This window comes from Lagopus leucura, unplaced genomic scaffold, assembly GCF_019238085.1.
Source record: "Lagopus leucura isolate 7727_CA_CO unplaced genomic scaffold, USGS_WTPT01 Super-Scaffold_100001, whole genome shotgun sequence".
In the NCBI taxonomy this organism is placed as follows: Eukaryota; Metazoa; Chordata; class Aves; order Galliformes; family Phasianidae; genus Lagopus; species Lagopus leucura.
The window spans coordinates 27,636,505-27,663,253 of record NW_024962262.1 but is presented as its reverse complement, the minus strand read 5'-3'; the positions used below and the strand labels follow the sequence as shown (position 1 = coordinate 27,663,253).

Here is a 26,749-nt window from a genome sequence, read left to right as displayed (position 1 = left end):
GACAGAAAATGTGGAAACAGGAAATTTAAAATTTGGAATGCAGGACTTTCATGTTCTTGTATACCAAAATACAAAAAAAAAATCATTGAATGAATAAATATATATTTTTTTTAATTTGTAAGCTTTTTTTGAGTTGGTGAACATTAACTTATCTTTTTATTTATTATTTGATACCATAGCTACAGTTAGTACAGGTTCTTTTAAATTACTTCACGTATAGCTGACTTTGCCCCGGAGTAAAGGAATGGATTAGGTGGCCTCTGAATGGTTTCTTCTAGTTCTGTTTTTGGGTTTGTTCTTTTTTTCCATAAATAGGATGAGAAGCTTGGTCAGAAGCATCAGGGCTTTTGTTTTGTTTTGTTTTTGTCTTAAGTATTTAACTAATATTTTTTTCAAATTAAAAGTTGTTATCTGTCAGGATATAGTGTTCAAAGTTCAAAGATCAGCTGCTCTGCTCTATTTCCTCAGTCCCACTAGTTTTCTAGTCATCCCTTTAGAAGGTAAAGAATGATGTATCAGTGTAAAAAGTGAGATACAGGCTTATGATACAGGTTTGTGTTTTGCCTTTCTACAGGTGGCTGATAAAATAGATTGGAGAATCGCTTTAGGCCACTTCTTGTTACTTCTAATATGGACCTTAAGATAGTCTAAGTTAATGCAATTAATTGCAACTCTGTTGTGAGCTGCATGTGCCAAGTAAATGTTACAGCTGTGTGCACTATAGTCATGCAGCGTTCTAAATGTCCTGATGTGTTTGTATTTGCTCTCAAGTGGAAAGCTATTGATTGGTAGGAAAAAATGTAAATCTAAATGCTGTTGCAGGAATTTTATACATTTGTTGGACTGCATACGTAGTAGTCTTTTGTTACTAATATTGCATTGTGCTCTTCTTGGGATGGGGGTGTTACAGGTAATACAGCCCTTAGTTCAACAACCGAGTTTACCAGTAGTGAAACAATCAGTCAAGGAGCGATTAGGTCCAGTACCTGCAAGTAATATTGAACCTACAGAAGCACAGAGTGCCAATACAGAAGTCACTCAGGTAAGATCTATTAAAAAAAAAAAAAAAAAAAAGATCAGGCACACATATTTCTTTATAATAGGTTCGCAGTGTATAAATATATGCCAGTAAGTCTGTCAATGGAAGTTATTCATACAGTGTAAATAGGCATTGAGTGCTTGTAAGTGCATATAGTTTGATTGAGCAACATTTCTATATCTCAGTTTTTCCTAAATGCACTGATATTTGGCTTTCTTAACCAAGTTATATTGAAAAATTAAGTACCACAGTTTAAAAAACAAGATTAAAAATGTTTTATTGTGTTACAGTGCAGTTTTCAGGTTTTAAACTGAAGTTACTTTCTACCTTAAGAACTTAAAAGCTATCCTTCAGTTTCTTATCTGTTAAACTAAACTCTTGAGACAGATGGTTATCTAAAAGTGTTTTCAATATCTGTACATCACCCTTAAGGATGAAGAAAGATGTATTACCAATACTAATTGTGTCAGAGTCTGGTACGTTACTCACATATGAAATAGCTTTTAAATTTTCATGGAAGTATTGTAAATAGCATTATGCCACTACTTCAGTTTTCCTTCTGAAAAGGAAGAATACTGTACTTCTTTCTTTTCAAAAGGTTTGAAATTGTGAATTTAAATTCAGACCCCAATTTCCTGCAAATGATGCCTGCAAATAGCAGCTTACAAAAACACAGAAACTGACATGTACTTATAAGGGCTTCTGTAGGTGCTCAGTTAGCAAATTCATTTTCCAACAGCATGGTGTTACTTTGTTGTCTTATTTTACAGAAGTCTTACTTTTCTGAGTAAACCTGTTTTTCAAAATTCCTAACATTCAAAATTATACAGGAAACCATAAATTATTGTATTTGTACACATATTTGAAGGATAACTTTATGTTGTTTTCTTAGAATGTGACTAAATTATCTGTGAAGGATAGACTGGGTTTTGTGTCAAAGCCAGTTACTCCAGCAACTGAAAAGGTAAGAGAATATCTTGTATTGCCTTCCTCTCACATTCAATTCCAAAAGAATTATTTCTATAATGAAACCCTTTATGTTTATATACAGTTTATTTCAGAAGTGTAAATAAAGTCATTTGTTAAAGGTTAGTTTTGTGGAACATAATACACGGAATCTCAGATTAACTGAGGGTAAGTAAACATATTAGGACAGAACTGTATTTTTTTTGTTTTGATATGGTAGATCCGTTTTTTCAGTCACAAAAATGATGAGAAATGCTTCAGGATCCTGAGTTATTTTTTGAAATGCATTTCTGCATTTGTCTAACAAGTAGATGTTTGTATTTTTTTTTTTTTTTTGAAAATGGAAAACATAAGCATAAAACCACCAAACAATTACTTTTGGACTTGTGTGTTCCCTAAAAGCTGATTCTGTAAACATTTACTGTCTTACTTGATCTTACCATTTGCAGTACTTGTAAAAATTAATCAGTGCAGAAAGGACAAAGAGAGGTAAGATGTGAGAGGTGCATCTGAACAGTAGTTATGAGTTATATATTTTGCCCACTGGTAGCAATTTTCAGAACAGTTATTAATGTTGCTGGAGTTTGGTACTGTTGTAGCAAAGTTAATAATGCTGGTTTCCGGACCTATTTAACACCTTAGGGCATGGACTTCCCCATTATTGATAATGTTCATTTGAGACAGCATTGGGAGGCAGCAAGTTTTACCCAGTAATGAGATTCCTGTGCCTAGTTATGTCTTTTTTCTATTCTGAATTGGCTTGACTTAAATGAGTGAAGCATCCACTGCATTTTTTTTCCTTTTTCAGTTTATCTGTTAATGCTGATAGTAAACTTAACTACAAAAATACAGTGCTGTGTTATGCACACAAATGTAACAACAGTTAATGTTTAGTTTTAAATACCGATGTCATTTCAATTTGTGTCAAGCCAAGCTAAGCATTCCACCTAAACATACTGATCTTTGCTTCTTGGCTGTATTCTGTTGATTCTTGTTGACCTAAATTCATCATGAAGAACAACATTTTATACAGATAATATGTACCTACTTTAGAAATTGGAAGTTTGTTTCAGTTTGAATGGGAGTACCTTTTCTCCTCTTCTTGTAAGAGTTATCCTGAAACACCTTTCTACAAAGAGTAAATTCATCCTACAAAAGGTTTTTCCACTGTATCTTACAGTCCAGACTATCTTGGGTTAGCTGCTGAGCTGTTCTGTGGATTGATTGTGAAGCAACAGATTCCTTTGCATTTTCAGTCGAGTTCTGAAACTTTGTTGACTTTGTTTTACTTACTACTTCTCTTTTGCAAGAGAATGCCTTGCTTAGGTTACCCTAACAGTGCTCTGTGACCATTAGAAATTGACAGCTGCCAAAAATGTAGGTACGTCCTAGATGCTTTTTCTGCTTCTGGCTGAATGCAGGAAATTACAAGAACTTCACAGTAAGAAAGGAGGTATCTTTGCCTTTCAAGGAGGGAAGGGAAGGAGGGAGGTGTGATGAAACAGCCATTGTGAGACCTTTTCAAATCTGAGTAGGGATTTGCAATTACTGATTCACAGTGAAGATTCACAGTGTTCTCCCTCTTCAGTAACATTAGAAGATGTAGGATGTTAACATGTTGCTTCTTGCTCTTCTTTGTTAGTTAATGCAGGTACATCTGCTGTAGCATCTCTTCTTATTTTTGGAGATGACTAAGTGAGGTTCATTCTGCCATGAAGAGAGTTCAGGGCAAAAGGAATGTGTCCCTGTTTTTGTTCTCTACTTGGTCTGCTCTTTTTAATATGACCTGTCTTAAAGCTACTTTGTAAGAGGAACAACATGGTTGGGATGTGCATATGTTGACATGCTTTAATTAGTTTTAAAACAATTTCATCTCTCTTTTGATTGCCTGCTTAGATCGTTTTATATTAGCTTTTAAAATATATAACATGCTTTGATTTATTTTTTTTTTTCCTTCTTTTTCTGACTATATTACCAACTCTACAAGATTCTTATATGTGGGGAAGAAATAGTATCAGTAGCACAATTACAAGAAAATCTTTTATGTGAAGCATCCTTCTTATTCTTCTGATCTCTTGATCTTTTCTGGCTTTCTAATGTTGGCTGTCCTTTTTGTTTCTTCTGTTCTTGGGCATAGTATCTGTTTTATGGACTGCATGGTGACCAGTAGACTCTGCATGCATCTTTTAGTTTTCCACATGTATAAGATATTCTTAATTCCTGAAAATGTTGTGATTTGCTATCAAGGCAGGCAAGATTATGCTGTTACCATCTTCAACTCTTAATCAAGGATTTTTTTTAATACCGATCGATGGCCAACGTGTATTTTAGGAAATGTTGCAAGAAATAGAACATTCCAAGTCCTCAGGTACTTTAGAGAAGTAAACAGTAAATGCTAGAGAGGTTGTAAAGCAGGCATCTGTGCTCTCAGTAAGTCATGGAGAAACATTCATATGCAAAATAGGAATAAGTAAGGCCATAGGACTGTCTTCCTTGCTGTACAATGTACAAGACTTCACTGTATGTCTTGCCTCGTATTGATGGTGCAAGTTGTACTTTGCAGAAACTGCTATGAAAAGAAGCTATTTTATTTGCTTTGGACCTTAGTTTCTGCAATTGTTGAATTTTGCCAAGAAAATTCATGCAGCCATATAAAATTGTTTTTTGAACTTAAAAATAATAAAAGGAAAAAAAAATCATTTATTCTTGAGCAAGTCTTTATCTCCTGCTTCTTTAATTATGCTCAAGTACATACAATTTTATACATTTTTGAACTTTGAAGTAAATAAGAAATTGGAAAGAATTTATAAACTGATATTCAGAATTTTTATATATTTGATGTTATGCTGCCTCTTCAAAAGTTGTTTAATTTCAGCAACTCCGAGTAAAATTATTTCACCAAATTTTTGTATTCCATACCATCAAAACAGACAAAAGAAAATACACGTAGATATTTCTATACAGTCATTTATTTTTAAAAAATTGAAATTCACTGGCAAAAAAAAAATAAAATGATTTCCTTCTGTAGGTTTTATCCACTTCTACTGGCTTGACAAAAACTGTGTACAACCCTGCTGCTTTGAAGGCAGCACAGAAATCTTTGCCTGTTGTTTCCACTTCCGTGCTAGACTCTAATGAAGCACAGAAGAAAAAACAGGTAAATTAAATATACTTCTTTATAAAATGGACCTAGATTGGGAACTTGTGACCACTAGAGATAGTCCACTATATATATTCATCTTGAGCATAGGTAATATTAGCTGCAAGATTAAGTTTACTGTAATGGTTTCTTTCCAGAGGTCAAGAAAATTCATTATTGTTTTATTACTTTTTCAGCGCATGTTCAGGCAGTACGAGCAGATTTAAAACTCTATAATAGTTTAGAATGTGGAACTCTTTCCCAGAAACACAGTCTCCATGTTGAGGCATGAACTGTCTATTGTGAATGAGAAGGCAGTATAGTATAGTTATAGTATAGTCAGTGTTCTCTCTTAAGCCTTTCTGGAACTGAACTTTATTTTCGTTAAACAGGCCGTTTATTCTTGTTACATTTCGTACTTTTAGTGATCACAGTTGTGTATTCACCTGAAATCTGAGAACGATGCGACTTTGCATTTTATTGTCCAAATTATAGTTCTCCTGCATCTGTTTTTAATTATGCATGATACTGAAGAGAAAGTGCAAGAAAAATGCCTTAAATTTGGTCTTAAGTGAATCACTGTAATTGTAGTTTAGCTAGCTTTGGATGCTCAGAGCCAGTAAAGCTCCTATTCTGGCTTTATTCTTACACTTCATTAAAACAAGATACAGGACAGTATTTGCCTGGCTAGATTTAAATTGCATATTAAGAATTAAATATGAAGTTATATTCAAATATAAGCCTAATGTCATAATTTGAAGTAGCGGTTTGTTGCTGCATGTCAGTTGTGACATTGGTCCAGACTTTAGAGATGAATTCTGATTTGGGGATTTCATTTTGTACTTGTCCCCCCAAAACATGTTTTTCCGAATCACAGCCTTTAGCTTTCAAGATAAGAAACTGACTACTTGCAAAATGGCAAAAAAAAAAAAAAAAACAACCCAAAAACAAACAAACAAAAGACACAAGAAAACCACTTGGAATGAAAATATTGATTTAACACCTGCAGTCTATTGTTTTTTTGTTGTTGTTGTTGTTTTTTCTGAGAGAAAACATTGAAGACATGCCAAATTATTGCTTCTCTTTGTGCTGTTCCCTGTCTTCAGAAATTTTCATTATAATATACTAGCACATGTCGAAAAACATGATTTTGTGGGACTCGCTCCCTTCTTTCTTTGTCTCCCTAGTTTTTCTGAACATTTGTCCCCTTGTCTTATCTTCCCTTTTCTTGCAGAAAAATGATTGCACACTATATTGCAAAACTAACATTTCACGCAGCAGAATTTGTTAGTATTTGAGAATACACATACAGACCTTGTTAGTGTTTCTTTTTTGTGGCTGTTGTGCACTTACACTTTGTATATGGTAATCCACTTAAAATTTGATAGTAGATTGGTGATCTAGAAGTGCAAATTCATCTTCTGCCACTGCTTTTATCTCATTTAATATGCTGGCATGAAAGCTCTTTATAAACTCCTGCTATTAGCCTTGTACCTAAGATTTTACGTTCTATATCTGAAAGCAAGAAGCAGTTGCTTTCTCTCGAGAGGCATTAGTTAAGACCCGAACACACCAGCTGTGGCAGTCCCCTACTTTTCCTTCTGAGTGCAGTGCATCACAAATTAATCAGGTTCAGTTTGTTTTGATTTGCTCATCACATCACCACAATTCTGTTTTTAGCAAATGCAATATAGATTTTTTTCTGAGGGTAATCAGTTTTTTTTTGTCTGGAACTGTACTGTAGAGGTTGATTTATTGGCTAGATTCACAATTTCTTTCAAGACACCATCCTTACAAGTTTGAACTCTTGCATGTTGTAAATCTTGTGGTAGTATATTATTTTACTTTTCAAGTTACATTGTATACAGCTTTGCTAATGAAGATCATTAGGTTCTTCACTTTTTTGGTGACACTTTGTTTTCCAAGATACAGCTTTAAATATTGCCTTTAGGGTTGAGTTTGTTAATGTTTTTTCTTGTTATTGTGAGTTACTACCTTACTTGTGACATACAGTATATTATTCTTCTGAAATTGTTTTGCAAAATCCAGAAACTTTCGGTATTTTTTTAAATGTTTTTAGGAAGCACTGCGACTTCAACAAGATGTGAGAAAAAAGAAGCAAGAAATCTTAGAGAAGCACATTGAAACACAAAAGGTAAAGTGTTAGCATTAGTGAAGGCCAGCAGTTGAGTTGTAAAATTTATCTTCGTGAAAATAATTCAGAGTAAGCCACAAAACTGACATATATGTAGGTGGCTCCGAAAGGAATGCCTTCTAGTTATTTCCTTGGAAACTACAACCAATACAAAGAGCACAGCGACAAAATTTGATAGAACAGATTCTCAGCTACAAAACAGTACTTCTCAACACAAAACAACTACTTCTCACCTCTGTTAGCTATGCATTCTTGCTAGCTGTGAACTGCCTGTGTGCTGTGCTCATAAAAATCTGTACCGGTAGAGGTGACCCACTGTTTCAGAGCTGCTATGACTGCGTATTGCTGAAATGCACCCACTGCTTCACTGCACTCACATCTGCTGTTTGGTCTCTGTAAACGTTCGGCAGGCGTCAGTGTGTGTCAGTGGGTGCCATTTTTTTTTCTGCATGTAAGAATTCAGTTACACACCTTTGCTTCATCTGCACTCCCGTATCAGGCGCCATTTTGTCAGGCTGCCCCTCTGCTGCCCTTTGTCGCACAGCAACAACATGTGATGGAATGCTGGTGGAAGGTTCAGCCTCTACTGCTGTACCATCAACATTGCTTCTGATGTCATAAGCCAACGTAATAAAATAGGAGACGTTATTTTTGGAGTAAAATAAAGCATGTTTTCAACTGAAATGACATCATCGCATTAAGTTTAGAGTTTTGATCTGTCTTGTCATACTATTTCATTTAAATTCCAAGCATCTACAATTAGATGCAGATTTTAGTTGAAATTATCTGGTTTGGGTGCAAAATGTGAACTTCTTTGTGAGAAGTGAGAGAGAAAGCTATACTTAGTAAGTGCAGAAGTTGATATAGAATAGTGTACGTGACTGCACACAAGCTTGGGAGGGGGAGAAAGCAAAAATATCGTTATAATTTCAGTATCTTGAGCAAATCAAATGGAAACCTCAGATGTTCATTAGAAAATCCATTTATCAAAGATTAAATATCTGAATATAAAATGTTGAAAGTCTTCTTTACTGAGTTTTACAGATCATAGCATGGCTAGCAGGTTGAGGGATGATATCTTCCCCCTCTGCTGTGGGCTGGTGGGGGCACATGTGGAACATTGTGTCAAGTTCTGAGCCTCTCTGTTCAAAAAGGTAGGGATCATCTAGAAAGAGATCAGCGGAGGTCCACAATTAGAAATAAGGGCCTGGAGATCTGCTGTATTAGGAGAGGCATAGACATCTAGGTCTGTTCAGCCTGGAGAAGACTGAAAGGGGGTCTTATCGATGTTAAGTATCTAAAGTGTGGGCTTTAAGTGGTTCTGGCCAGGCTCTTTTCAATGGTCTCTGGTGATAGGACAAGGGGCAACAGGCAAAAACTGAAACATGAGAAGTTCTGTGCAAACACAAAATAATTTAATTGCTATGAGATTGACAGGGCACTGGAACACGTTGCCTGCTATCTTCTCTGCAGATACTCAAGACCTGTCTTGATGATTTTCTGTTCAACCAGCTATAGGGAGCCTGCTTTTAATAGGGGGGCAGTTGGACTCGATCTCCAGAAGTCCCTTCCAACCTCTCTGATGCTATGATAGCAGAAGAAAGACAGTACTGTGTTTTTCCATTAGTTGTAGTAGTTACTTGAAAACAGATATGTGATGGAAATTGCAATGTTGTTTTCTTTGTTTAAATTGGACAGATGCTGATTTCAAAGCTTGAGAAAAATAAAGCCATGAAGTCAGAAGACAAAGCAGAAATCATGAAAACACTGGAGATTCTAACTAACAGCATTACCAAGTTAAAAGATGAATTAAAAGGTGTATCATCAGGAGGAGGGACTCCTCTAAAAAGCATGAAAACTAAGACTCAGGTACTCATATTTTGATCAGCTTTCTAATAAGATGAATTTACTTGCTTAAGTCACTATAATGAAAATATGCAGCTATATCAGAAGTGCTTAGAAATATGGTGTTTTAATCTTGAAGTCTTCTGTGAAGAGAGATCGGTTTTGCCCTCTATTTAAAAGAACATAGTTCATTTAAAAACTGTGCTATTGTCTAAAAGTTTGAGCCAGTGATACACAGATACAGTGTTATTTTGAAGATAGCAAAACAGAAATTTGTCTTTTGCCTTATTCAGTCTTTTGTGTATAATCTGTTGCTTTCGTAATACACAACTGCAGTTGTACTGGTTGTTAACAGAAATAATGAAGAGTGTTTCTAGCGCTAAATGGTAATCGTTATGCAACACAGATATTCACTAGTCACATGTAATACCTAAACTAGAAGCTAGTTCCTTATTAAACTGGTGTATATGTTTGTTTTCTTGTTCTTTTTGTGTAATTGAAATCGAAACAATTGAATTTTTCAGAAATAAGATTATACAATTGATTTTCCTTTGATTTGGGTATCGGTATTTGAGTTGAATCTGTGAGAGGAGTTTCTCTTACCTGCTGTACTTTCCGCTTATGTAACCAGTTCCTTGATTCTGCTTTAAAGTGCAATTTTGTTAGCTTTGAAAAATTTGAAAAATTAAATTGTAAATATGTCAAAAGGTTTGGGCCTGGTTTGGCCTGGTTCTGTGACTAAATGGGGTGGAGGGTCCCATGGACCCATGGCTCAAGGGAGGGGAAATGGGGACAGTGAGCTAAGAGAGAAAACTAATTACCAAATATGATAATAGAATGCTAGATAACACAGTATAATACAGTATAATTAGTAATGAAGCTAATAAATCAAATAAAGGAGTAAGTGTCCAAAACCAAAGGCCTTATTCTCGTGCTGAAGGTGAGATGGCTAGAGAACATACACCATAGAGACAAGCAGAGAAAGAAAGGACAGTCTAGTGAGTCCCGAGCAGCTTCATCTTTCTCTCTAAACAGAAAAGGAACAGTGTAGTCTTCTGGGATTAGTAGTTTTTCTCTTTAGAGAAGGGTACCTAGAAACTATAGACAGTCCATACAACTGGAGCGTTAACTCTTTAACTCCAGTGCTCTACATGATGTTATGATGTGGAATACCGGTAACCAAAATCATAAAACCATGACGAGTGTGTCTGCACCAGCTGAACCAATTTGAGTCTGAAAGTGACATTTTCAGGAGCAAATACTTCTATAAAAAGCATACAATTGAATTTTTCAAAGCTAACAAAATGATGAAGCGTGTGATAATAAAAGGGCAGATTTTTCTATATTGTATTTTCCATTAGAACAGAAAAGCACTTAAACTTTCCTTGCAGCTTTCATTCAGTTCTTAAATTTTCAGAATGCTTAATCATCTCTTGTAAAGTTTGGGATTCTATTTTAAAAAGCTTGTGCAACATTAAAACCCAGATTTAGTTTAAATAGTTTATAAGTTTTCAGTTTGAAATAGAAGAATTGGTGTTTCATTTTACATAAAAATAGGGATATTAGAAGTAGTTGCAATATAAATTACAGTGATGTGCAGATGTGGGGAAAAAAAAAAAGCGTACTGAAAGAAATACTGGAATGACCTGTAAATACTCACTTCACTGTAGCTTCTTACCTCATTAGTCAGTCAGCAAAAAGTAGCGAATTTTTATCCTGAAAATGGGCCATACGCTATGATTTCTTGAAGTTGACTTTCTCTTAAAATAATTACAGCTTTAGTGGAGTAACTGTTTTAGAGTGGGAACAAGAGGTAATAACTCCAAGCTCTGAAGTCTGCTATAATAAGATTAAATTCATGTTCTTTGAAGGTGACAGATTTTTCTGACGTTTGAGAGTGAATTGGCACTGTCTAGTGAGAGAATGTTTCTTAGAGATCTTAGATAAAAGAAGTTAATTTCCAGTAGAGTGAATTTGAACTACAAAAGTTCTAGGAATTGGCAATATTTTCGGATCTGCTTTTGATTCTCTGTCACCAGTCTCCTTCTTGTTCTTAGCATACTTGTAAATGAGCTCCAAGAGTATTTGCTCCATTACCCTCTCAGGGATTGTGACAAGGCTGACCGTCATGTACTTCCCCAGATCTTCTTTGCCCTTCTTGAAGGTCAGAGTGACATTTGGTTATTCTCAGTTCTGAGGAATATTCCCAAATGTCATGACCTTTCAAAGATAATTGAGATTGGCCTTGCAGAGACATCAGAAAGCTCCCTCAGTACTTACGGTTGCATCCAATCAGTTCCCAGGGACTTGCGTACGTCCAGTTTGCTTAAATGTTACCTAACTTGAATCTCTACTAACAAAGGTAAGTCTTCCTTGCTCCAGACTTTTTTACCTCTCTTAGGACCTGGGATTGCTGAAGACAAGCTTTGCCAGTAGAGGCTGAGGAGAAAAAGGCATTGGCTCTTCCCAATTCCTTTTTTGCTAGGTCACTTTCCCCATTGACCAGCAGGCCTGTATTTTTCATGACAGTCTTCATTTTGCTCCTGATACACCTACATAATTTTTCTTGTTCCTTACCACCTCACCATATTATTCCACTTCAGGAGGGCTGTGGCTTTCCAAATTAGGTACCTACATGCTCAGGCAGGCAGTCTGTATTGTTTCTGCGTGGTCTGAGCCTGCTTGCACCTCTTCTGCACTTTTAGATTTGAATTTTGTTAGGAGCTCTTTATTCATTCATGCAGGCCTCCGATTATTTCCCGCATGTTTTGCTGCTTGGGGGACACAGACTTTAAACTCATGAACTTGAGAATAACTCATCATCTCCCTTAGGCATAGCTACGTGCTTTCACACAGCTCTCTCACACAAAGGACAACTTCTTCTCATCATCCTTATTTGGCTTTCCTAAAGAGACTGCATCTGTCTACTGCAGCACTCCAGTTATGTGAGTCACTGTACAGTGGGGAGTTGTAACAGGACGATCTTTAAGATCCCCTCCCACCAAAGCCATTCTGTGTAATCTCTATGAGATTGTAGTCCTGAAACTGCACAGACATCTAGTCCCTCCGCTCCACTTCCTATAACGTTTTATTATCAGTGCCTTTGAGAAAGGCACTGATTTGCCAGAAAAGAGATTAGATTTTCCCTTTTGTTACTGTTCCATAGGTACTCCCTTGTTTATATTGGTATGTGCATGCTTGAGGTTGTCCATCTTCAACTCTTTATGTTGATTTTGAGATCTCTGCAGTCCACATTACTAATTTTTTTGTCAACCTGGTCCTCATGTGATTGTAGTTTTCACTTATTTTTGTCTTGTTCCAGATAATGGAGATTGTAAAACACCCTTCCCCATGAGTATAGAAACCTTTGCTGCCTCCTGGTATGTCTTGAAGGAGGCATTTTCTTATTGAGGTGAAGCACAGCTCTGTAAAAAGTGAAATCTTCATTAAAAGCACTAGAAATAAACTTCAAAAATCTAGAAACTTTCTGACACCAGAGTCACAGACTGCTTTGTGAGTTCTAACTTCTGGTCATTTTTAAATTTCAGAAGTGGTTGTTTTGTCACATCTTTGGTGCATTACAATGCCATTACAACACTGGGATTTGAGAAACAGTTTGCAATTCTGAAAACTGAAAATCATAATACAGGAGATTAATTTTTATGGTTGCTGTAGATAATCAGAAAATGGGACTGAAAGGAGTTCAGATTGAAGTTGCCAGTTGAATAATCCAGCTTTTTTTCTTTTAAAGCTTCCAGGAAAAAAAAAAAAAAAAAAAAATACAACAGAGAAACACAAAAAAAATCCCTTCTTTATCATTCAGTGGTGATACTTGGTTTCCAACAGTCACAACTGCGAAACCTTCGTCTCTTTGACAACCAGCCTTTTAATACATTACATGCTGTTTGAAGCAACGAGTGTATATGTAAAACTATTTCATAGTCATAATTTTCTTCTTCATTTGCAATGTCATTAGAACATTGGGTTGCTGCTTTTTCCATTAAAAACAAAATAAGTATCCAATTTAGAACAAAACTTCAAGTAAGATTTTCATAGTCACATGAAGCTCTTTTCTATATCTGTACCAGCACCTGCACCTCTGTACTTTCAGTGAACGTATCTAAATTTGGATTCAGAGACACCTTTCAGTTTGATACATATTTTTGAACTTCCTCATCATTTATAAGGTACTGTGTGCTGAAGGGCAACTACAGGCACATCAGGGACCAACCTTTTGTTAGCAGAGATACTGTTACTGTGGTGGGTTTTTTTTTGTTTGTTTGTTTTTTCTACTATGGTCTGAACTGAACTACCATTTGTGCTTTTTCATTATGGAATTGTGATAATTTTAAAAGCTTCTTCTCATTACTTAGTGTAGATTGTGTATTCATTCATAACAATGCTTTTTTTTTTTTTTCCTGTAGAGTCCCTTTTTATCACTTCATTGCTGTCATATAATTTTGCATTTTTTGTCTTGTGTATCTCTAGTTTAGAACAGATTCTTTTGGTTTGGCTTGATGTACTAAAAGCTTTAACATCACCAAGCTCAAAAACATGCTGCTACACACTGAAGTTTTATCTTGCCTCTTTAAGGCTCCTAAGCTTGCCCTTGGTGTATTTTTTTAAAGTGGAATTGTAGTGTTGTAAGCCGTTTACCTCCAAAATTACAGCTGTGGTCTAAATCAATAAGCCACAGTTTGGCTGAGTTTAGAATTTACGCACTCTAGTTTTAAAATTTGCTTTTCCTAGAGTTGCTAGGAATTTGCTACCACGCTTCTACCTGGAAAACAGACTTTTCGCTTTCCTGGAGGCCAATCCTGGCCAATCTTTCAGTCACTGCATATTTCTGAAATAGCTTGCCGATTGGAGCATATCACTGGATTCTTAGGTTTCATCAGAAAATTGTTTCCTCACTGGAAAATGTAAACTGTGCAACTAATAATTTGCTGTGACAATTTCTTAGATGCAGAAAGAGTTACTAGATACTGAACTGGATTTATACAAGAAGATGCAAGCTGGGGAGGAAGTTACTGAATTAAGACGGAAATACACAGAGCTGCAGCTGGAAGTATGTTTTCTCATCTTTTGTTTCTATCTTTCAATGAAATATTTTCCTACATTTTTGCTGACTTGTGAATTGTATCGTTCAGTGCAGTGTTTCTTATTACAGATGAAGGCAGTTAGCAGTAATATTAAATAAAAGTTTCTGGGTTCTGCTTCAGTAGAGAAAAAGCATCAGCATTACTTTTTATCACTAATTTATTTAAATTCTGAAACTTTAGATGATATGATATTTTATGATTTTTATGATCGTAATACATCCTTGTGGACATTAGACTATTTTTAAATTGTTGTCTGTGTTGGATTACAAAGGAATAAAAAATACAGCCTGATGGGGTTTTTTTGTTTGTTTGTTTGTTTGTTTGTTTGTTTGTTTTTTGTTTTTTTTTGTAATATCAACATCCTCTCAATGATATTAACCAAAAAGGCCAAAGTGGCAAAAAGTAATGTTAGCACAGCATTACTTTTGAGAGAAGGTGGACTCTCCGAAAACAGATACAGTATGTCCTAAGCATTTAGTGTACAGAAACATATTTGTTCTTTTTGTTTTACTTGCTTTACAAAAAAAAAAAAAATACAGAAGGCTGCTCTAGATTGTTTTTTGTCTTAGTATAAGAAATTATGAATAGTATTGGACGGATAATAATTCTGCTATTTTGCCTGTATGTGTAGTAGCTACTTGGAAGATACTGATATTTTTTCTACTCTAAAGCAGAGTGGTGTGTTGCTTAAATAAATCATTCTTAATGAAGCTTGGTTGTATTTTAGGTATGACTGCATGCAGGCACAGTGCATGTACATGCAGCTAGTTTGCATTAAAATCTTACTTCAAGTTGTTGTGTAGCTTTGCTGATGGTGAAAATAGGTTTGTTAATAAGCCAAGCCTGTTGAACTGAGATGACTCAAAAACAAACACTTAAAATAATTATTCTGATAGTGAATAATATTTCGTAGGTATCCTGAATGATTTTATTAATACAGCAGTCATAAATTGATTTCCTCATGGAAGGAGATCATTGGCATGCAGTCAAGTAGCGTTAGCAGTACTGACGTGGTAAACGCGATAGGATACGTTAAAAACATTGTTACTGTGATTTTGTTTAGCATTCTGTTTCATAAATAGGGCAATCTCTTTTGTAATGATCTGAGTGTTTTGTTTTTTTTAATGTCTGCTATACATGCTCAAATTCAATCCTTGAAATGGTTTGTGGGTGGTTTTTATTTTTTAAGCTTAAATTTTACTTTTTTTTTTTTTAATGTCTGTTGGAGTGCCTTTTGATTTCAAGAAAATGCATGTCTGTTCTGTGCATTGGAAATGCAGGTGTGGGATTGGAAATTGGTGACTGTGTAGACCCAAATTTTCAGAGAACAATTTGTCCTTGGATATGCATAGTAGAACCTCTGTTTCACAACTCACAGTACTGTGGCCAAATGTTACTATGCTCTTTTATTATTTTATATTTTCTTTTGAGACTAAAAATTCTGTCTGTAAATTAGGAGAAAACTGTTAGTCAGTACAATGAGAAAATTTCATTAACAAATTTCAAATGTTATATTCCTGTCTCTCCCGAGGAAAGGAATTGTCCTCACATATGAGTGCTTCTTTGACTTGTTGTTTTTTCTGTTCCAGTACTATTTTGAATCTGTTAATAACGTACATCATTAATTTTAGCATATTTTAAGATCTTAAAGTTGCTCTAAGTCTTCTTTAGGGATGGATTTTTTATTTTTTTTTTTTTAGGAAATGTCAAAATACGTGTTTGTTAATTTTGTCTAAATATTTGGATTATGAATTTTAATAAATCCATGTGTGTAAATCTTAGGCTGCCAAACGAGGAATTCTTTCTTCAGTTCGTGGTAGAGGGGTCCATGCAAGAGGTCGAGGTGCATCACGTAGCAGAGGTAGAGGAATACGTGGACGGGGTCGAGGCAGAGGAGTTCCTGTACATGCTGTTGTGGATCATCGACCAAGGGCATTAGAAATTTCTGCGTTTACGGAAAGTGATAGAGAAGATCTTCTTCCTCATTTTGCGGTATTTTGTAATTTCTCTTTTTTCTGCTCATGGGATGGCATTCTATCCAGTGACTTGTTTATGCTTGATTCAGTTCATCTGGAAATATTATTCAGGAATAACTCTATAACATGGTATACCTGTTCATGATATAGAGAAGAAAAAAAAAGTCAGAAAAAGGTGAAACAGAAATTACACTGTTATTTCAACTGCTGTTAACTGAAACATCAGACAGTTTGTCAGAATTGGTGGTATTTTTGAGGGGAGTTTCAAGATGACCTGAAATTTTTCAGTGTTTCTGCCATTCTGATTTGGACTATAAAGATGAGAACTATGTATTTACTGACAAATTTCGACAAGGCATCCAAAGGTTTCTTGTATTAATCTGTCTAAGCTTAGAGGTTTTTTTTGTTATTGTTGATCAACAACAACAATCCACTTGGTCAACCATAAGGCACTGGTAATGTAGTCTCAGTGAAGATTTAAAAGAATAAACTTATTTTTAATCCACAGCCTAGTATTATGATTGAGTCTGCCAGAAGACCGTTGTTGCTGTTTTCTCACATGTTCTTTGTACTTCAGCAGTGCACTCCACCTGTACAGATATGTTGGGTATTGGAGCTTACGTTCTTGGCAGCATTAGAATACCTTAGAAAGTATTGGAAGAGTTTATTGGGCTAGAAGTTAAGATGCTGAAATCAAGCTAAGATGGAAATTTTGGCTACCTGTCCAGTATCTCATCTTTTTATAGAACTGTTTCATAATAAACTATTGGAATAATCTGAAGACCCCCTCTTCTTAATCAAGGAGAAGTATTGAAGCAGAACCACCTCTATTTTCTGTCATAATTTTACTTCATACTTGTGTGTTTACAACTAGGAAATGTAAACTGTGGTACTTTGTGTTTTTAAAAATGCAAAGAAAAATAATACTTCCATGCAAAGAACTCTAATTCGCATTAAGAGTGTGAAAGGGTACACTGTTCTAACTTGATATGCTTTTTGAGGTATTTCATGTAGGACATCATTTTTAGAAGGGGAGGGTAGAGGAGGAAGGCTGGTTTACTAAGCTTTTTTTTCTTTCTTTCTTTTTTCATATTAAAAGCAATACGGTGAAATTGAAGATTGCCAGATAGATGACTCTTCGCTCCATGCGGTGATTACCTTTAAAACAAGAGCAGAAGCTGAAGCTGTGAGTAGTTTCATTGAAAATACTTGGCAGCATTCAACTGCAATATATTCTAATATTTGATTAAATTTAATGCAAATAATTACTCAGAAATATTTTAAAGAATTCTCATATAGGAAGTCTAATTGTAGATGGAACAATTCTGTCAAAAGTGACACAGGCAAAGAGACCTTGCCCGTGGTCTGTGGAGGGGATTTTTCAGGCAGTGATGCCAGAGGGACATGACATGGAGCAACTGGAAAGTCATGCCTGTTTCTGGTGGCCATTTCCAGGAATGGGCTATTGAGTCACCATCCCTGGAGGTGTTCAAGAAATGTTTAGATGTTGTGCTAAGGGACATGGTTTACTGGGGAAATACTGGTTGTAGGTGGTCTGGATGATGATCACAGAGGTCTTTTCCAACCTTGGTAATTCTGTGGTTCTGTGATTACTGAATCTCTTACAGTATAAGGATTTATAACAAAGCAGGGTTATACTTTTGTAAGAGAGAAGTCAAGACAGTCATATAGAAATTCACAGGTAGATATCCTTATTTAATTGCCAGTTATTTTCACCTTAAGGATTCAGTCTTGTGTAGTTTAACTGACAGCCTGCAGACTGAGTCTATATATTTGGTTGGTTCATCAGTTGTATTTAGCTTTGCCTGGAAATCAATGATAATATAAATGTAATTTTATGCGGTGAGATATTTTCTTTTCCCCCAAAGCATATTTATTTATGAAGTTACAGAAGTATAGAATTATAAAAGTAATTCTTAGAGAGTTCTGAAACACAGCATTGAGGTATGTTGTAATTCATTATCCTTAAATATAGATTATGAGGACTATATTTCTGGATGAACAGGATTCTTGCCTTACTCAGTTAATAGTGCAAGCAGTATATGAATCTGCACAAAATAATGAACATAGTTGCATTGCAGATTATTTTGTTTTCTTTAAAATCCTTCCATCACTGTTGGGAAGGAGTATCCTGAAAGTAATGGGGTTTCCAGGCAAAAAAAAGAGAAGATTAATGTATATGGTATGATTGTTTAGAAAGATTTGATTTCATAGTTATACTTTGAAGATTATATCTTTGCACAAAGTTTATCTTTTGGAGGTTATTTGAACAGAATTTTCATATTTGACCAGATTCTTTTGTTTCTGTATTCCTTATCTTGAAAAAGATAAATGATCTGATTGACAGAAGTATTTACAATGAAAAAGAAGCCGGTAAGAGTAGTTCTGACCACTCACAACATCATAATAGATACTTTGAGAAATAATTTGATTCATAAGCCAGAGGTGTTTTAAAGAAAGAGAAGTGTTGGGTGTGAAACATTCTAATGCAACAGTGTGGAGCTCTGACTGTATGGAGACTAAATTATTCTGTAAAAAAGGAAGTGTAAGTAATGATACATGGTACATAATGACTGGTAAGGATAAAGCAGTAGTATTGTGTGTCTGAAAGAACACAAACAGTAAACGTAGAGATCACAAATAAAAGCTGTAATAATTACTATACTCTAGAATGGATTCAGTTATGGTTGGATTGGTTGGAATTTTTTATTTTGATGCTTTCTAACATTGGATATTTGATTTTGTGCCTTCATATTATTTAATGTTACAGTTGTAGTTTATATAACAAAAAACAATCATCTGTTTTTATGAACTGTCCAGATAACATCTCTACTCCCGTATAGAGTATGATTTGCCACAAAAAGGTTAACAGATCATATTACAGATACCTTTTATCAGCAAAATACAGGTTTTACTTTTACATCTTCTTCAGAAAAATTGGCATGCAGAGTCATTTCAGTCATAGCTAACTTTCTGTACCCAAAAGTCAAAGTTCAGTAATACTTCAGAAGCAAACTCAGAAGTTGATATATGTGAAATGAAGAAAGAAAACAGTGCAGAGAATGCAGAAAGGTATTGACAAGGGAGAAGGGAGACATGGTTAGTGGATGGGGAGGTGTGATCAATAGAACAATTAAAGTTAACATTCTGTATGCTTGTTTTTCCACGATACATTTCACTGCTTTAGAAAAATAGTAAGTACTCAAGGTGAAGATGTGCTTGCAGTGAAGTTTGGAAGGTTCTGTGAAAAGTGGAAGGATTTGGATTGAATTAGAAGTCATTACCTGTATGTGATATGCCCACAGTCCAGTTTGCACTGAAACTTCTTCATTTCCTTGTAACTGCGTCTGATTAAATGTTTATTTTTATACTAAAATATTATAAAAAATGTACGAGGTCAAATACAGTAAAGTCTCATTTTTTTTTCTTAAGATATTCTTGTCTAAATATAATTCCACTGGACTTTTTGTGTTTATTAGTAAAGCAGACTCTAAGGCTGGTAATAGAAGAAATTGTAGATAAAAAATGTAATCATTAAAAAACATCTACTGAGGCCAATTTTGGAGTAAATGCTGCTAATATTTTACTTTCTTAAATGAAAAAAGGCTTAAGCTTTATGACTGTATCTCTCCTAGTCTGAAAGGAAGAGGAGTATTCCCTGTTGTAAAATGTTGAATTTTATGTAGTAGTAACTTCTTCCAAAGATTACAAGTTGTTTCTTGATCTAAAAGTCACGTATAAGTGCTTTTAAAAATTCTTGTTATGTGATATTGTGATGAGACCATGAACAAAAAGCTCCAGAGCTGCATTTTAATAGGCATAGAATCTTTTAAATTTATCATAAATTTATATGTACAAATTTAAAATTTATACCTGGGGACTTCAATATCACACAATTCATGTTCAGATGTCATCGAACATGTAATTGTTTCTACATTTCACATTACGCTGTGCTTTCAGATTGCACTATAAATCTTTTGTGACTGTGATGGTTATTTCGGAATGTTGCTAACACTGATTTATGCTAGTTCATGTTACTTTAATTTGAACATACTATTTCCAAAGCAGCCACTTAATGGATCTGGTACTTAGAAAGCCATGAATATCCCATAAGTTAAAAATTTTTATATTTCAATTACAAGGGCTATACAGGAAGTGAAACATTTCCAGTAGACTAAGTTGTAATCACAAAGGTTTATTTTTTTCCTTTAATATTTAATTATTTGTATATGTGGGATGGCTTGTTTCTTCTAGTAAGTAATGTGTTAATAGGTTTGTGTCAGTCTTCAAAAAGGCGAAGTACCCATCAGTGTAGTATTAAAAGCAGAGGCAAGTATTAAGTTCAGTATGTTGAATCACCAAGTGATTAATGATTTTTCAGTGCTTATTTTGTTTGAATATGTTTTGATCATTTTCCTGAAAGGATGTGTGAATTTCGTGTGTAGTTAATAAAGTTTTGTTTTAGACAATGAACACTAATTCAATATTAACATATTAAAACTTGTTTTCTCAGAAAAAGCAGACCATTGGTTTGTTTCTGGCATTTAACTATTAGAGAAGTTATTTTTTCTCCTGACAAAGACATTTTTAACTAAGACTAAATTTGTTTTAGGCTGCAATCCATGGGTCTCGGTTTAAAGGACAGGAGTTAAAGTTGGCATGGAACAAGCCTGTTGCTAGTATGTCAGCTGTTGAAACAGAAGAAGCTGAGCCTGATGAAGAAGAAGTAAGTTTGCTTTTTTTGTCTCATGTTTATTTCTTAAAATGAAATGGTTTTGTTTTTTAAATGAAAATGATCTATTGATTCATACCACTTAAATCTGACTCACTTTTCAGTATCAGGAAATGGATTTATTTATTTAAGAAAATATTGTTTTCTAGGCTATTGACAGTCTTTCACTTTTCATTGCCGGCATGTTTCATTTCTAGTGTGTACATCTAGAAAATAAAATAGGAGGGGTGTGTTTGAACTTAAATGAGAAATAATGAGGATTTTGTCCAAACCATGGCTAGGATTTTATTTGAATTATCTTCACCTGAATTAATCCCCTTGACATCACAAAATGTCTTAATAATCAATTTCTTTTCAACAATTCTTGGGAAATTTTGCATTTAAATGTTATTCTTTGTGTGAGGTTTGTAGTGCTTGCAGCATTTGTTTAAGTTGATATTGAAGTATAATGTTAGAATCGCTAGGTCCTGGACAGAGAAGTTTAAGAACTTCAAATTAATTTGCTGATTTAAAAATACATAAATAAATAAAAATTCTATATTGTTTCATAGTTTAAAATTCATCTTAAGCAGGATGAGATCAGGGTGGTGGTGATACCTGTAGTCAACAGCCTGAATTTTAATCTTAAACGTGTAAAATATCTCAAGTTTCTGTGTGCTTACAGTTGGTTAGCCCATTCTACACATTTGTTCTCTTAATTTGGTAGGTTTTGTTGGAATGTGAGTGAACTTAGCACTTACAGTGTCCTATGATGGGGAATACTATTGTTCAAATATGAATACCAAGAATAACTGTACTGGATATATTCTGCATCTGCAAATTTAATTTTGATGTTCTGAATCAATCGTTTAAAAAAAAAAATTTTTTTTCAGCACTTTCTCTAAGATACTTCTGTGATAGTTCCCCTTAGTGACATTTTCTCTAGTACAGAGGTCTGTAGGCTCTCTGTGTTCACTGTAAGGAAACTGTTAAAGGTTTTATGATAATCTCTGCTTCCACTTAGATGCTTAGCATCTAGACACTAGGGGAAAAGACTGAGTTGTCAGAAGGCTGTAGTATTTTAGTCTGGTTCATAGTACTCTACGTGTATTGATAGTCAAGATGTTAACAGAGCTGCTTTCTGTAGGCAAAAGTAGTGAATGAAGATAGCAGTTCTTCTCTCTTGTAAAACAGCTTACTGAAGAAAGCGAATATATCATAGAATCATAGAATGACCAAGGTTGGAAAAGACCTGAAAGGTCATCCAGTCCAACTGTTCACCTATTACCAATAGCTCCCACTAAACCATGTCCCTCAACACAACATCCAGCCTTTCCTTGAACACCCCCAGGGTTGGTGACTCCACCACCTCCCTGGGCAGTCCATTCCAGTGCCTGACCATCCTTTCTGAAAAGTAATACTTCCTAATGTCCAGCCTGAATCTCCCCTGCCGCAGCTTGAAACCATTCCCTCTGGTCCTGTCACTAATGACACGAGAGAAGAGGCCGACCCCCAGCTCACTACAACCTCCCTTCAGGTGGTTATAGAGAGCAATGAGGTCTCCCCTGATCCTCCTCTTCTCCAGGCTGAACAATCCCAGCTCCTTCAGCCTCTCCTCATATGGCCTGTGTTCCAGACCCTTCACCAGCTTTGTTGCCCTCCTTTGAACACGTTCCAGGGCCTCAATGTCTCTCTTGCAGTGAAGGGCCCAAAACTGGACACAGTACTGGAGGTGCAGCCTCACCAGAGCCGAGAACAGGGGGACAATCGCTTCTCTGTTCCTGCTGGCCACTCTTATTTCTGATGTAAGCCAGGATGCCATTGGCCTTCTTGGCCACCTGGGCACACTGTCGGCTCATGTTCAGCCGAGCATCAATCAATACCCCCAGGTCCATTTCCTCTACGCAGTCCTCCAGCCACACCGCCCCAAGCCTGTAGCGTCGCCTGGGGTTGTTGTAGCCGAAGTGCAGGACCCGGCATTTGGCCTTGTTGAACCTCATCCCATTGGCTCCAGCCCAGCTCTCCAGCCTGTCCAGATCCCTCTGTATGGCCTCGCTACCCCCAGGCAGATCCACACTTCCAGCCAATTTGGAAATTCCATCTGCGAATTTACTGAGGGTGCGCTCAGTGCCCTCATCCAGGTCATCAATAAAGATATTGAAGAGGACAGGCCCCAGCACCGACCCCTGGGGAACACCACTCACGACTGGTCGCCAGCTGGATTTAACTCCATTCACCACCACTCTCTGTGCCCGGCCCTCCAGCCAGCTCCTCACCCAGCCAAGAGTGTACCCATCCAAGCCTCTGGCTGCCAGCTTCTGCAGGAGAATGCTGTGGGAGACAGTGTCAAAGGCTTTGCTGAAGTCTAGGTAAACCACATCAACAGCCTTTCCCTCATCCACCAGATGGGTCACTAGATCATAGAAGGAGATCAGGTTGGTCAAACAGGACCTGCCCTTTGTGAACCCATGCTGGCTAGGCCTGATCCCCCAGTCATCCCGCACATGCCGCATGATCTCCCTCAGGACAATCTGCTCCATCCCCTTCCCTGGCACCGAGGTCAGGCTGACAGGCCTGTAGTTCCCCGGATCCTCCTTACGACCTTTCTTGTAAATGGGAGTCACATTGGCAAGCCTCCAGTCTTCTGGGACCTCACCAGTCAACAAGGAGCGCTGGCAGGTGATGGAAAGTGGCTCAGCTATCACCTCCACCAGTTCCCTCAGCACTCTTGGGTGGATCTCATCTGGCCCCATAGACTTGTGGCAGTCCAGTTGGAGCAGTAGGTCTCTGACTGTTTCTTCCAGAATCACAGGGGGGTTAGTGTGCTCCCCAGCCGAGATTACCAGGCCAGAGAGAGGAGTATCCTGAGGATAACTGGTCTGACTTTTAAAGACAGACGCAAAGAAGGCATTCAGAACCTCTGCTTTTTCCTTATCCTCAGAGGTCACATCCCCAGCCTCATCCAGCAAAGAGTGGATATTCTCCTTGGTCCTCCTCTTACGGTTAATATATTTATAAAAGAGTTTCTTATTTCCTTTTCATCCCAGTGGCCAGGTTAATATAAATACTTCTCAGCATTTCTCAGCCTACTGCCTTGTATTTTTCTAGCGTTTCACTAACCTCACAAATTAACTTCTCTTGCTGAGTTTGGAAATTCTGTAGCAAAAACTAGAATTGCTGGGATGAGAAGAACAAGCAAGAAAGAACAGACATGTAATTGAACATCTGGGAGACTTCTTTAGGGAAAGAGATTTTGAATTTGTCCTTTCTTTAGTTAGCGCAGAAATTGCAGTGATAAGTGCAATCATCAAAAAAAGTTCTGAGATAAGGACATGTTTATATATACACACCTCTGTGTATGTAGGCAAAAATAAAACATAACTCATTGTCTATCTTCTTTATTTCTTTGTTTTAACTTTTAACTGAAGCCCCTAACTTGAAGAGTGTTTTGTGTAGTATGTCGAGATACTGTGTTGTTGTTTGAACGTATTTGAAAACGTTTTTTCTAAATTAATCTAAATGCACTTTAAAATCTTCATTTTATTGAGCATGCTGGATTTAAGCTTAATTAAAGTATCTCATTAAAAGTTTTTGATAGTGAGGTAGTTTAAGCTCTTAGACTAAAAGAGACATAGTTAATATAAACTTGGAAAAGCTAACTTCAGTTTTCAGTGTAGTATATTAAATTTCATCAAAATGTTAAAGATTGGGCATGAGAACATGTTCAACAGATCTTCTGATTCTTCAAACTACAAGATCATTTTAAAGCTCAGTAAAAGGAAAAAAAAAAAAAAGCAGCTGCATTTACCATTTATTAATTATATGTATATTTTATACACACGTATACTTTTTGAAAGCATTACTTTTTACCTATGAAAAATGAAATTGTATGTTCCTTCTTAGTTTTTATGGATCTGGATTGTATTTTGTCTTTCAATCTCTTACATTTTGTGACATAACATAGACTATCACATTTATCTCTTGAAGTTTCAGGAGGAATCTTTGGTGGATGACTCACTTCTTCAAGATGATGACGAAGAGGAGGAGGATAATGAATCTCGTTCATGGAGAAGATGATTCAACTGACCGATGACAGTGCTAGAACTGCACCTGTGTTGCATTAGTATTACCTAATGTACTTCTGCATCTTTGTATTAAAAGGGGTTTTGTGATGAAGTTGAATTCGGATATAGACTAAAAAGAAGCTGATCAGTTACACGTTTTGAGAGATTGATGTTTGAGTTACATTTCAGTAAATGGTTGCTAAAGACATCATACTAGGAACATATGCAATGTTTTTATTACATAGTTCTACAGAAAGTTACAGAATTCTTTGGGTTCTTTGTAATTTACTGAATTGGTCAAGCACAAATGACCAGAAGTTGTTATAACATAGATAATTTTTGTTCTATTCCAGATACGGAATGAAAATTTGCATTTAAAATCTTTGTGAATGTTTTCAGAAATGAATAGATAACAGTACTAAACTGAAGTCTCTAAAGTTATGTATTCATAATATTGCATAGTAGTATGCTTAGGCTTTACTATGTACTAGCCTTTTGTTGGATTTGTGTACGTATTTTACCTATGGGTTTTAATGATAAAGTGTATGACTGCTTTGCATATAAGTCCTTATGACTTTAAGATGTTAAAAAATAAATAAATGGAATGGTCTTCAAAAAAAAAAAAAAAAAAAAAAAAAAAAAAAAGCAATAACCAAAAAAGAAAAGGCAATGGTCCTTCATAACGAAAAAAAAAAAAAAAAAAAAAAAAAAAAAAAAAAAAGAAAAGAAAAAAGACCATTTCAAATGGCAACCCCACCCCCATACTCACAAAAAGAGCTCTAATCACTTTCATATTAAAATAGTATTGAATATAAAAGAAAAATCTCAAAATAATGAAGTTTCATTTAATTTAACTCACATATGTACTCTGTCACATACAAGGTTTTGAACATCTTCTGAATTTTAAAGCTGTTTTAAGTCAAACTTGAAGTAGAATAACAATTTGATAGTAAGGAATTTATTCTTTATCCTGCACTGTAGAACTGCAGAAGAAAATTTAGTCCCGCAAAAACGTGTACAGCTTGTTATGTAGTTTAGGATGATAAGAGTGTGAGAAGTGGGATATTTGGCAAGAACAATTCTAAAAATTATGATCACACATTAATACATATGTTTTTTTAATCTCTCTGTAGTTCTATCATGATGTTTTTTTTAAGTAGTATTTGCAGATAGCAAGTTCACACTGTAGTGTATTTTGGTCATGTGAAAATGTACATACATAAAATGTACACTATAGAAATACTTAATTGGCTGCAGGAGGGCATTGTGTTGTGCGGGATCTGAAACTTCTCCTTAGATTTTTGCACTAGTAGACTTTCCTTTTGGTGCCATTCTGCTGCTTGCAAAAGGAAAAGCATTTGTTAAACACTAGTTCTTTTTTATTTCCATCAACTTGTTCATGAATACAATGTAAAATCTTATCTGACAAAGAAATGCAGGAAATAGTATTGCAGTCTATTTTCTTCAGTCTTTGTGTTTCTGTGTTTTGGAAGGGAGGTGAGGGAGAGCTGCACCTCCTCCCCTCCCCTTTTTTTAAAATTCCGTAATAGGAGCAGAGGTAATTAGAAATAGTATCCCAGAGAGAAGAAGTCTCACTGTAGAGGTTTTATTCCACACTTTTTAGATGTTGGAGGCTTTTCTGAGGCCTTAATCCTGTTTCTTTTTATATTCCTATGTGTATGCAGATCTTCCTGCAAACATAGGCACTTAATTTTTTTGTACGGACTTAGT

The 26,749-nt window shown here is 35.7% G+C and overlaps 1 protein-coding gene across 3 annotated transcripts in view; it reads left to right on the top strand.

Annotated features, from left to right (window-relative positions):
- Positions 1-25,637, top strand: part of RBM26 (RNA binding motif protein 26) — a 49,514-nt gene extending 23,877 nt beyond the window's left edge. For 2 of the 3 annotated variants that reach the window (XM_042867084.1, XM_042867083.1), the window contains exons 13-22: positions 911-1,042; positions 1,932-2,003; positions 5,034-5,162; positions 7,225-7,299; positions 8,998-9,168; positions 14,108-14,212; positions 16,029-16,238; positions 17,322-17,408; positions 20,856-20,969; positions 24,942-25,637. In XM_042867084.1, the coding sequence (XP_042723018.1) occupies positions 911-1,042; positions 1,932-2,003; positions 5,034-5,162; positions 7,225-7,299; positions 8,998-9,168; positions 14,108-14,212; positions 16,029-16,238; positions 17,322-17,408; positions 20,856-20,969; positions 24,942-25,031 (1,185 nt within the window). In that variant the 3' untranslated portion in view covers positions 25,032-25,637. The remainder of the gene's footprint in view (positions 1-910; positions 1,043-1,931; positions 2,004-5,033; positions 5,163-7,224; positions 7,300-8,997; positions 9,169-14,107; positions 14,213-16,028; positions 16,239-17,321; positions 17,409-20,855; positions 20,970-24,941) is intronic. The other variant, XM_042867085.1, reaches the window with a different exon arrangement.
- Positions 25,638-26,749: the final 1,112 nt, after the last annotated feature.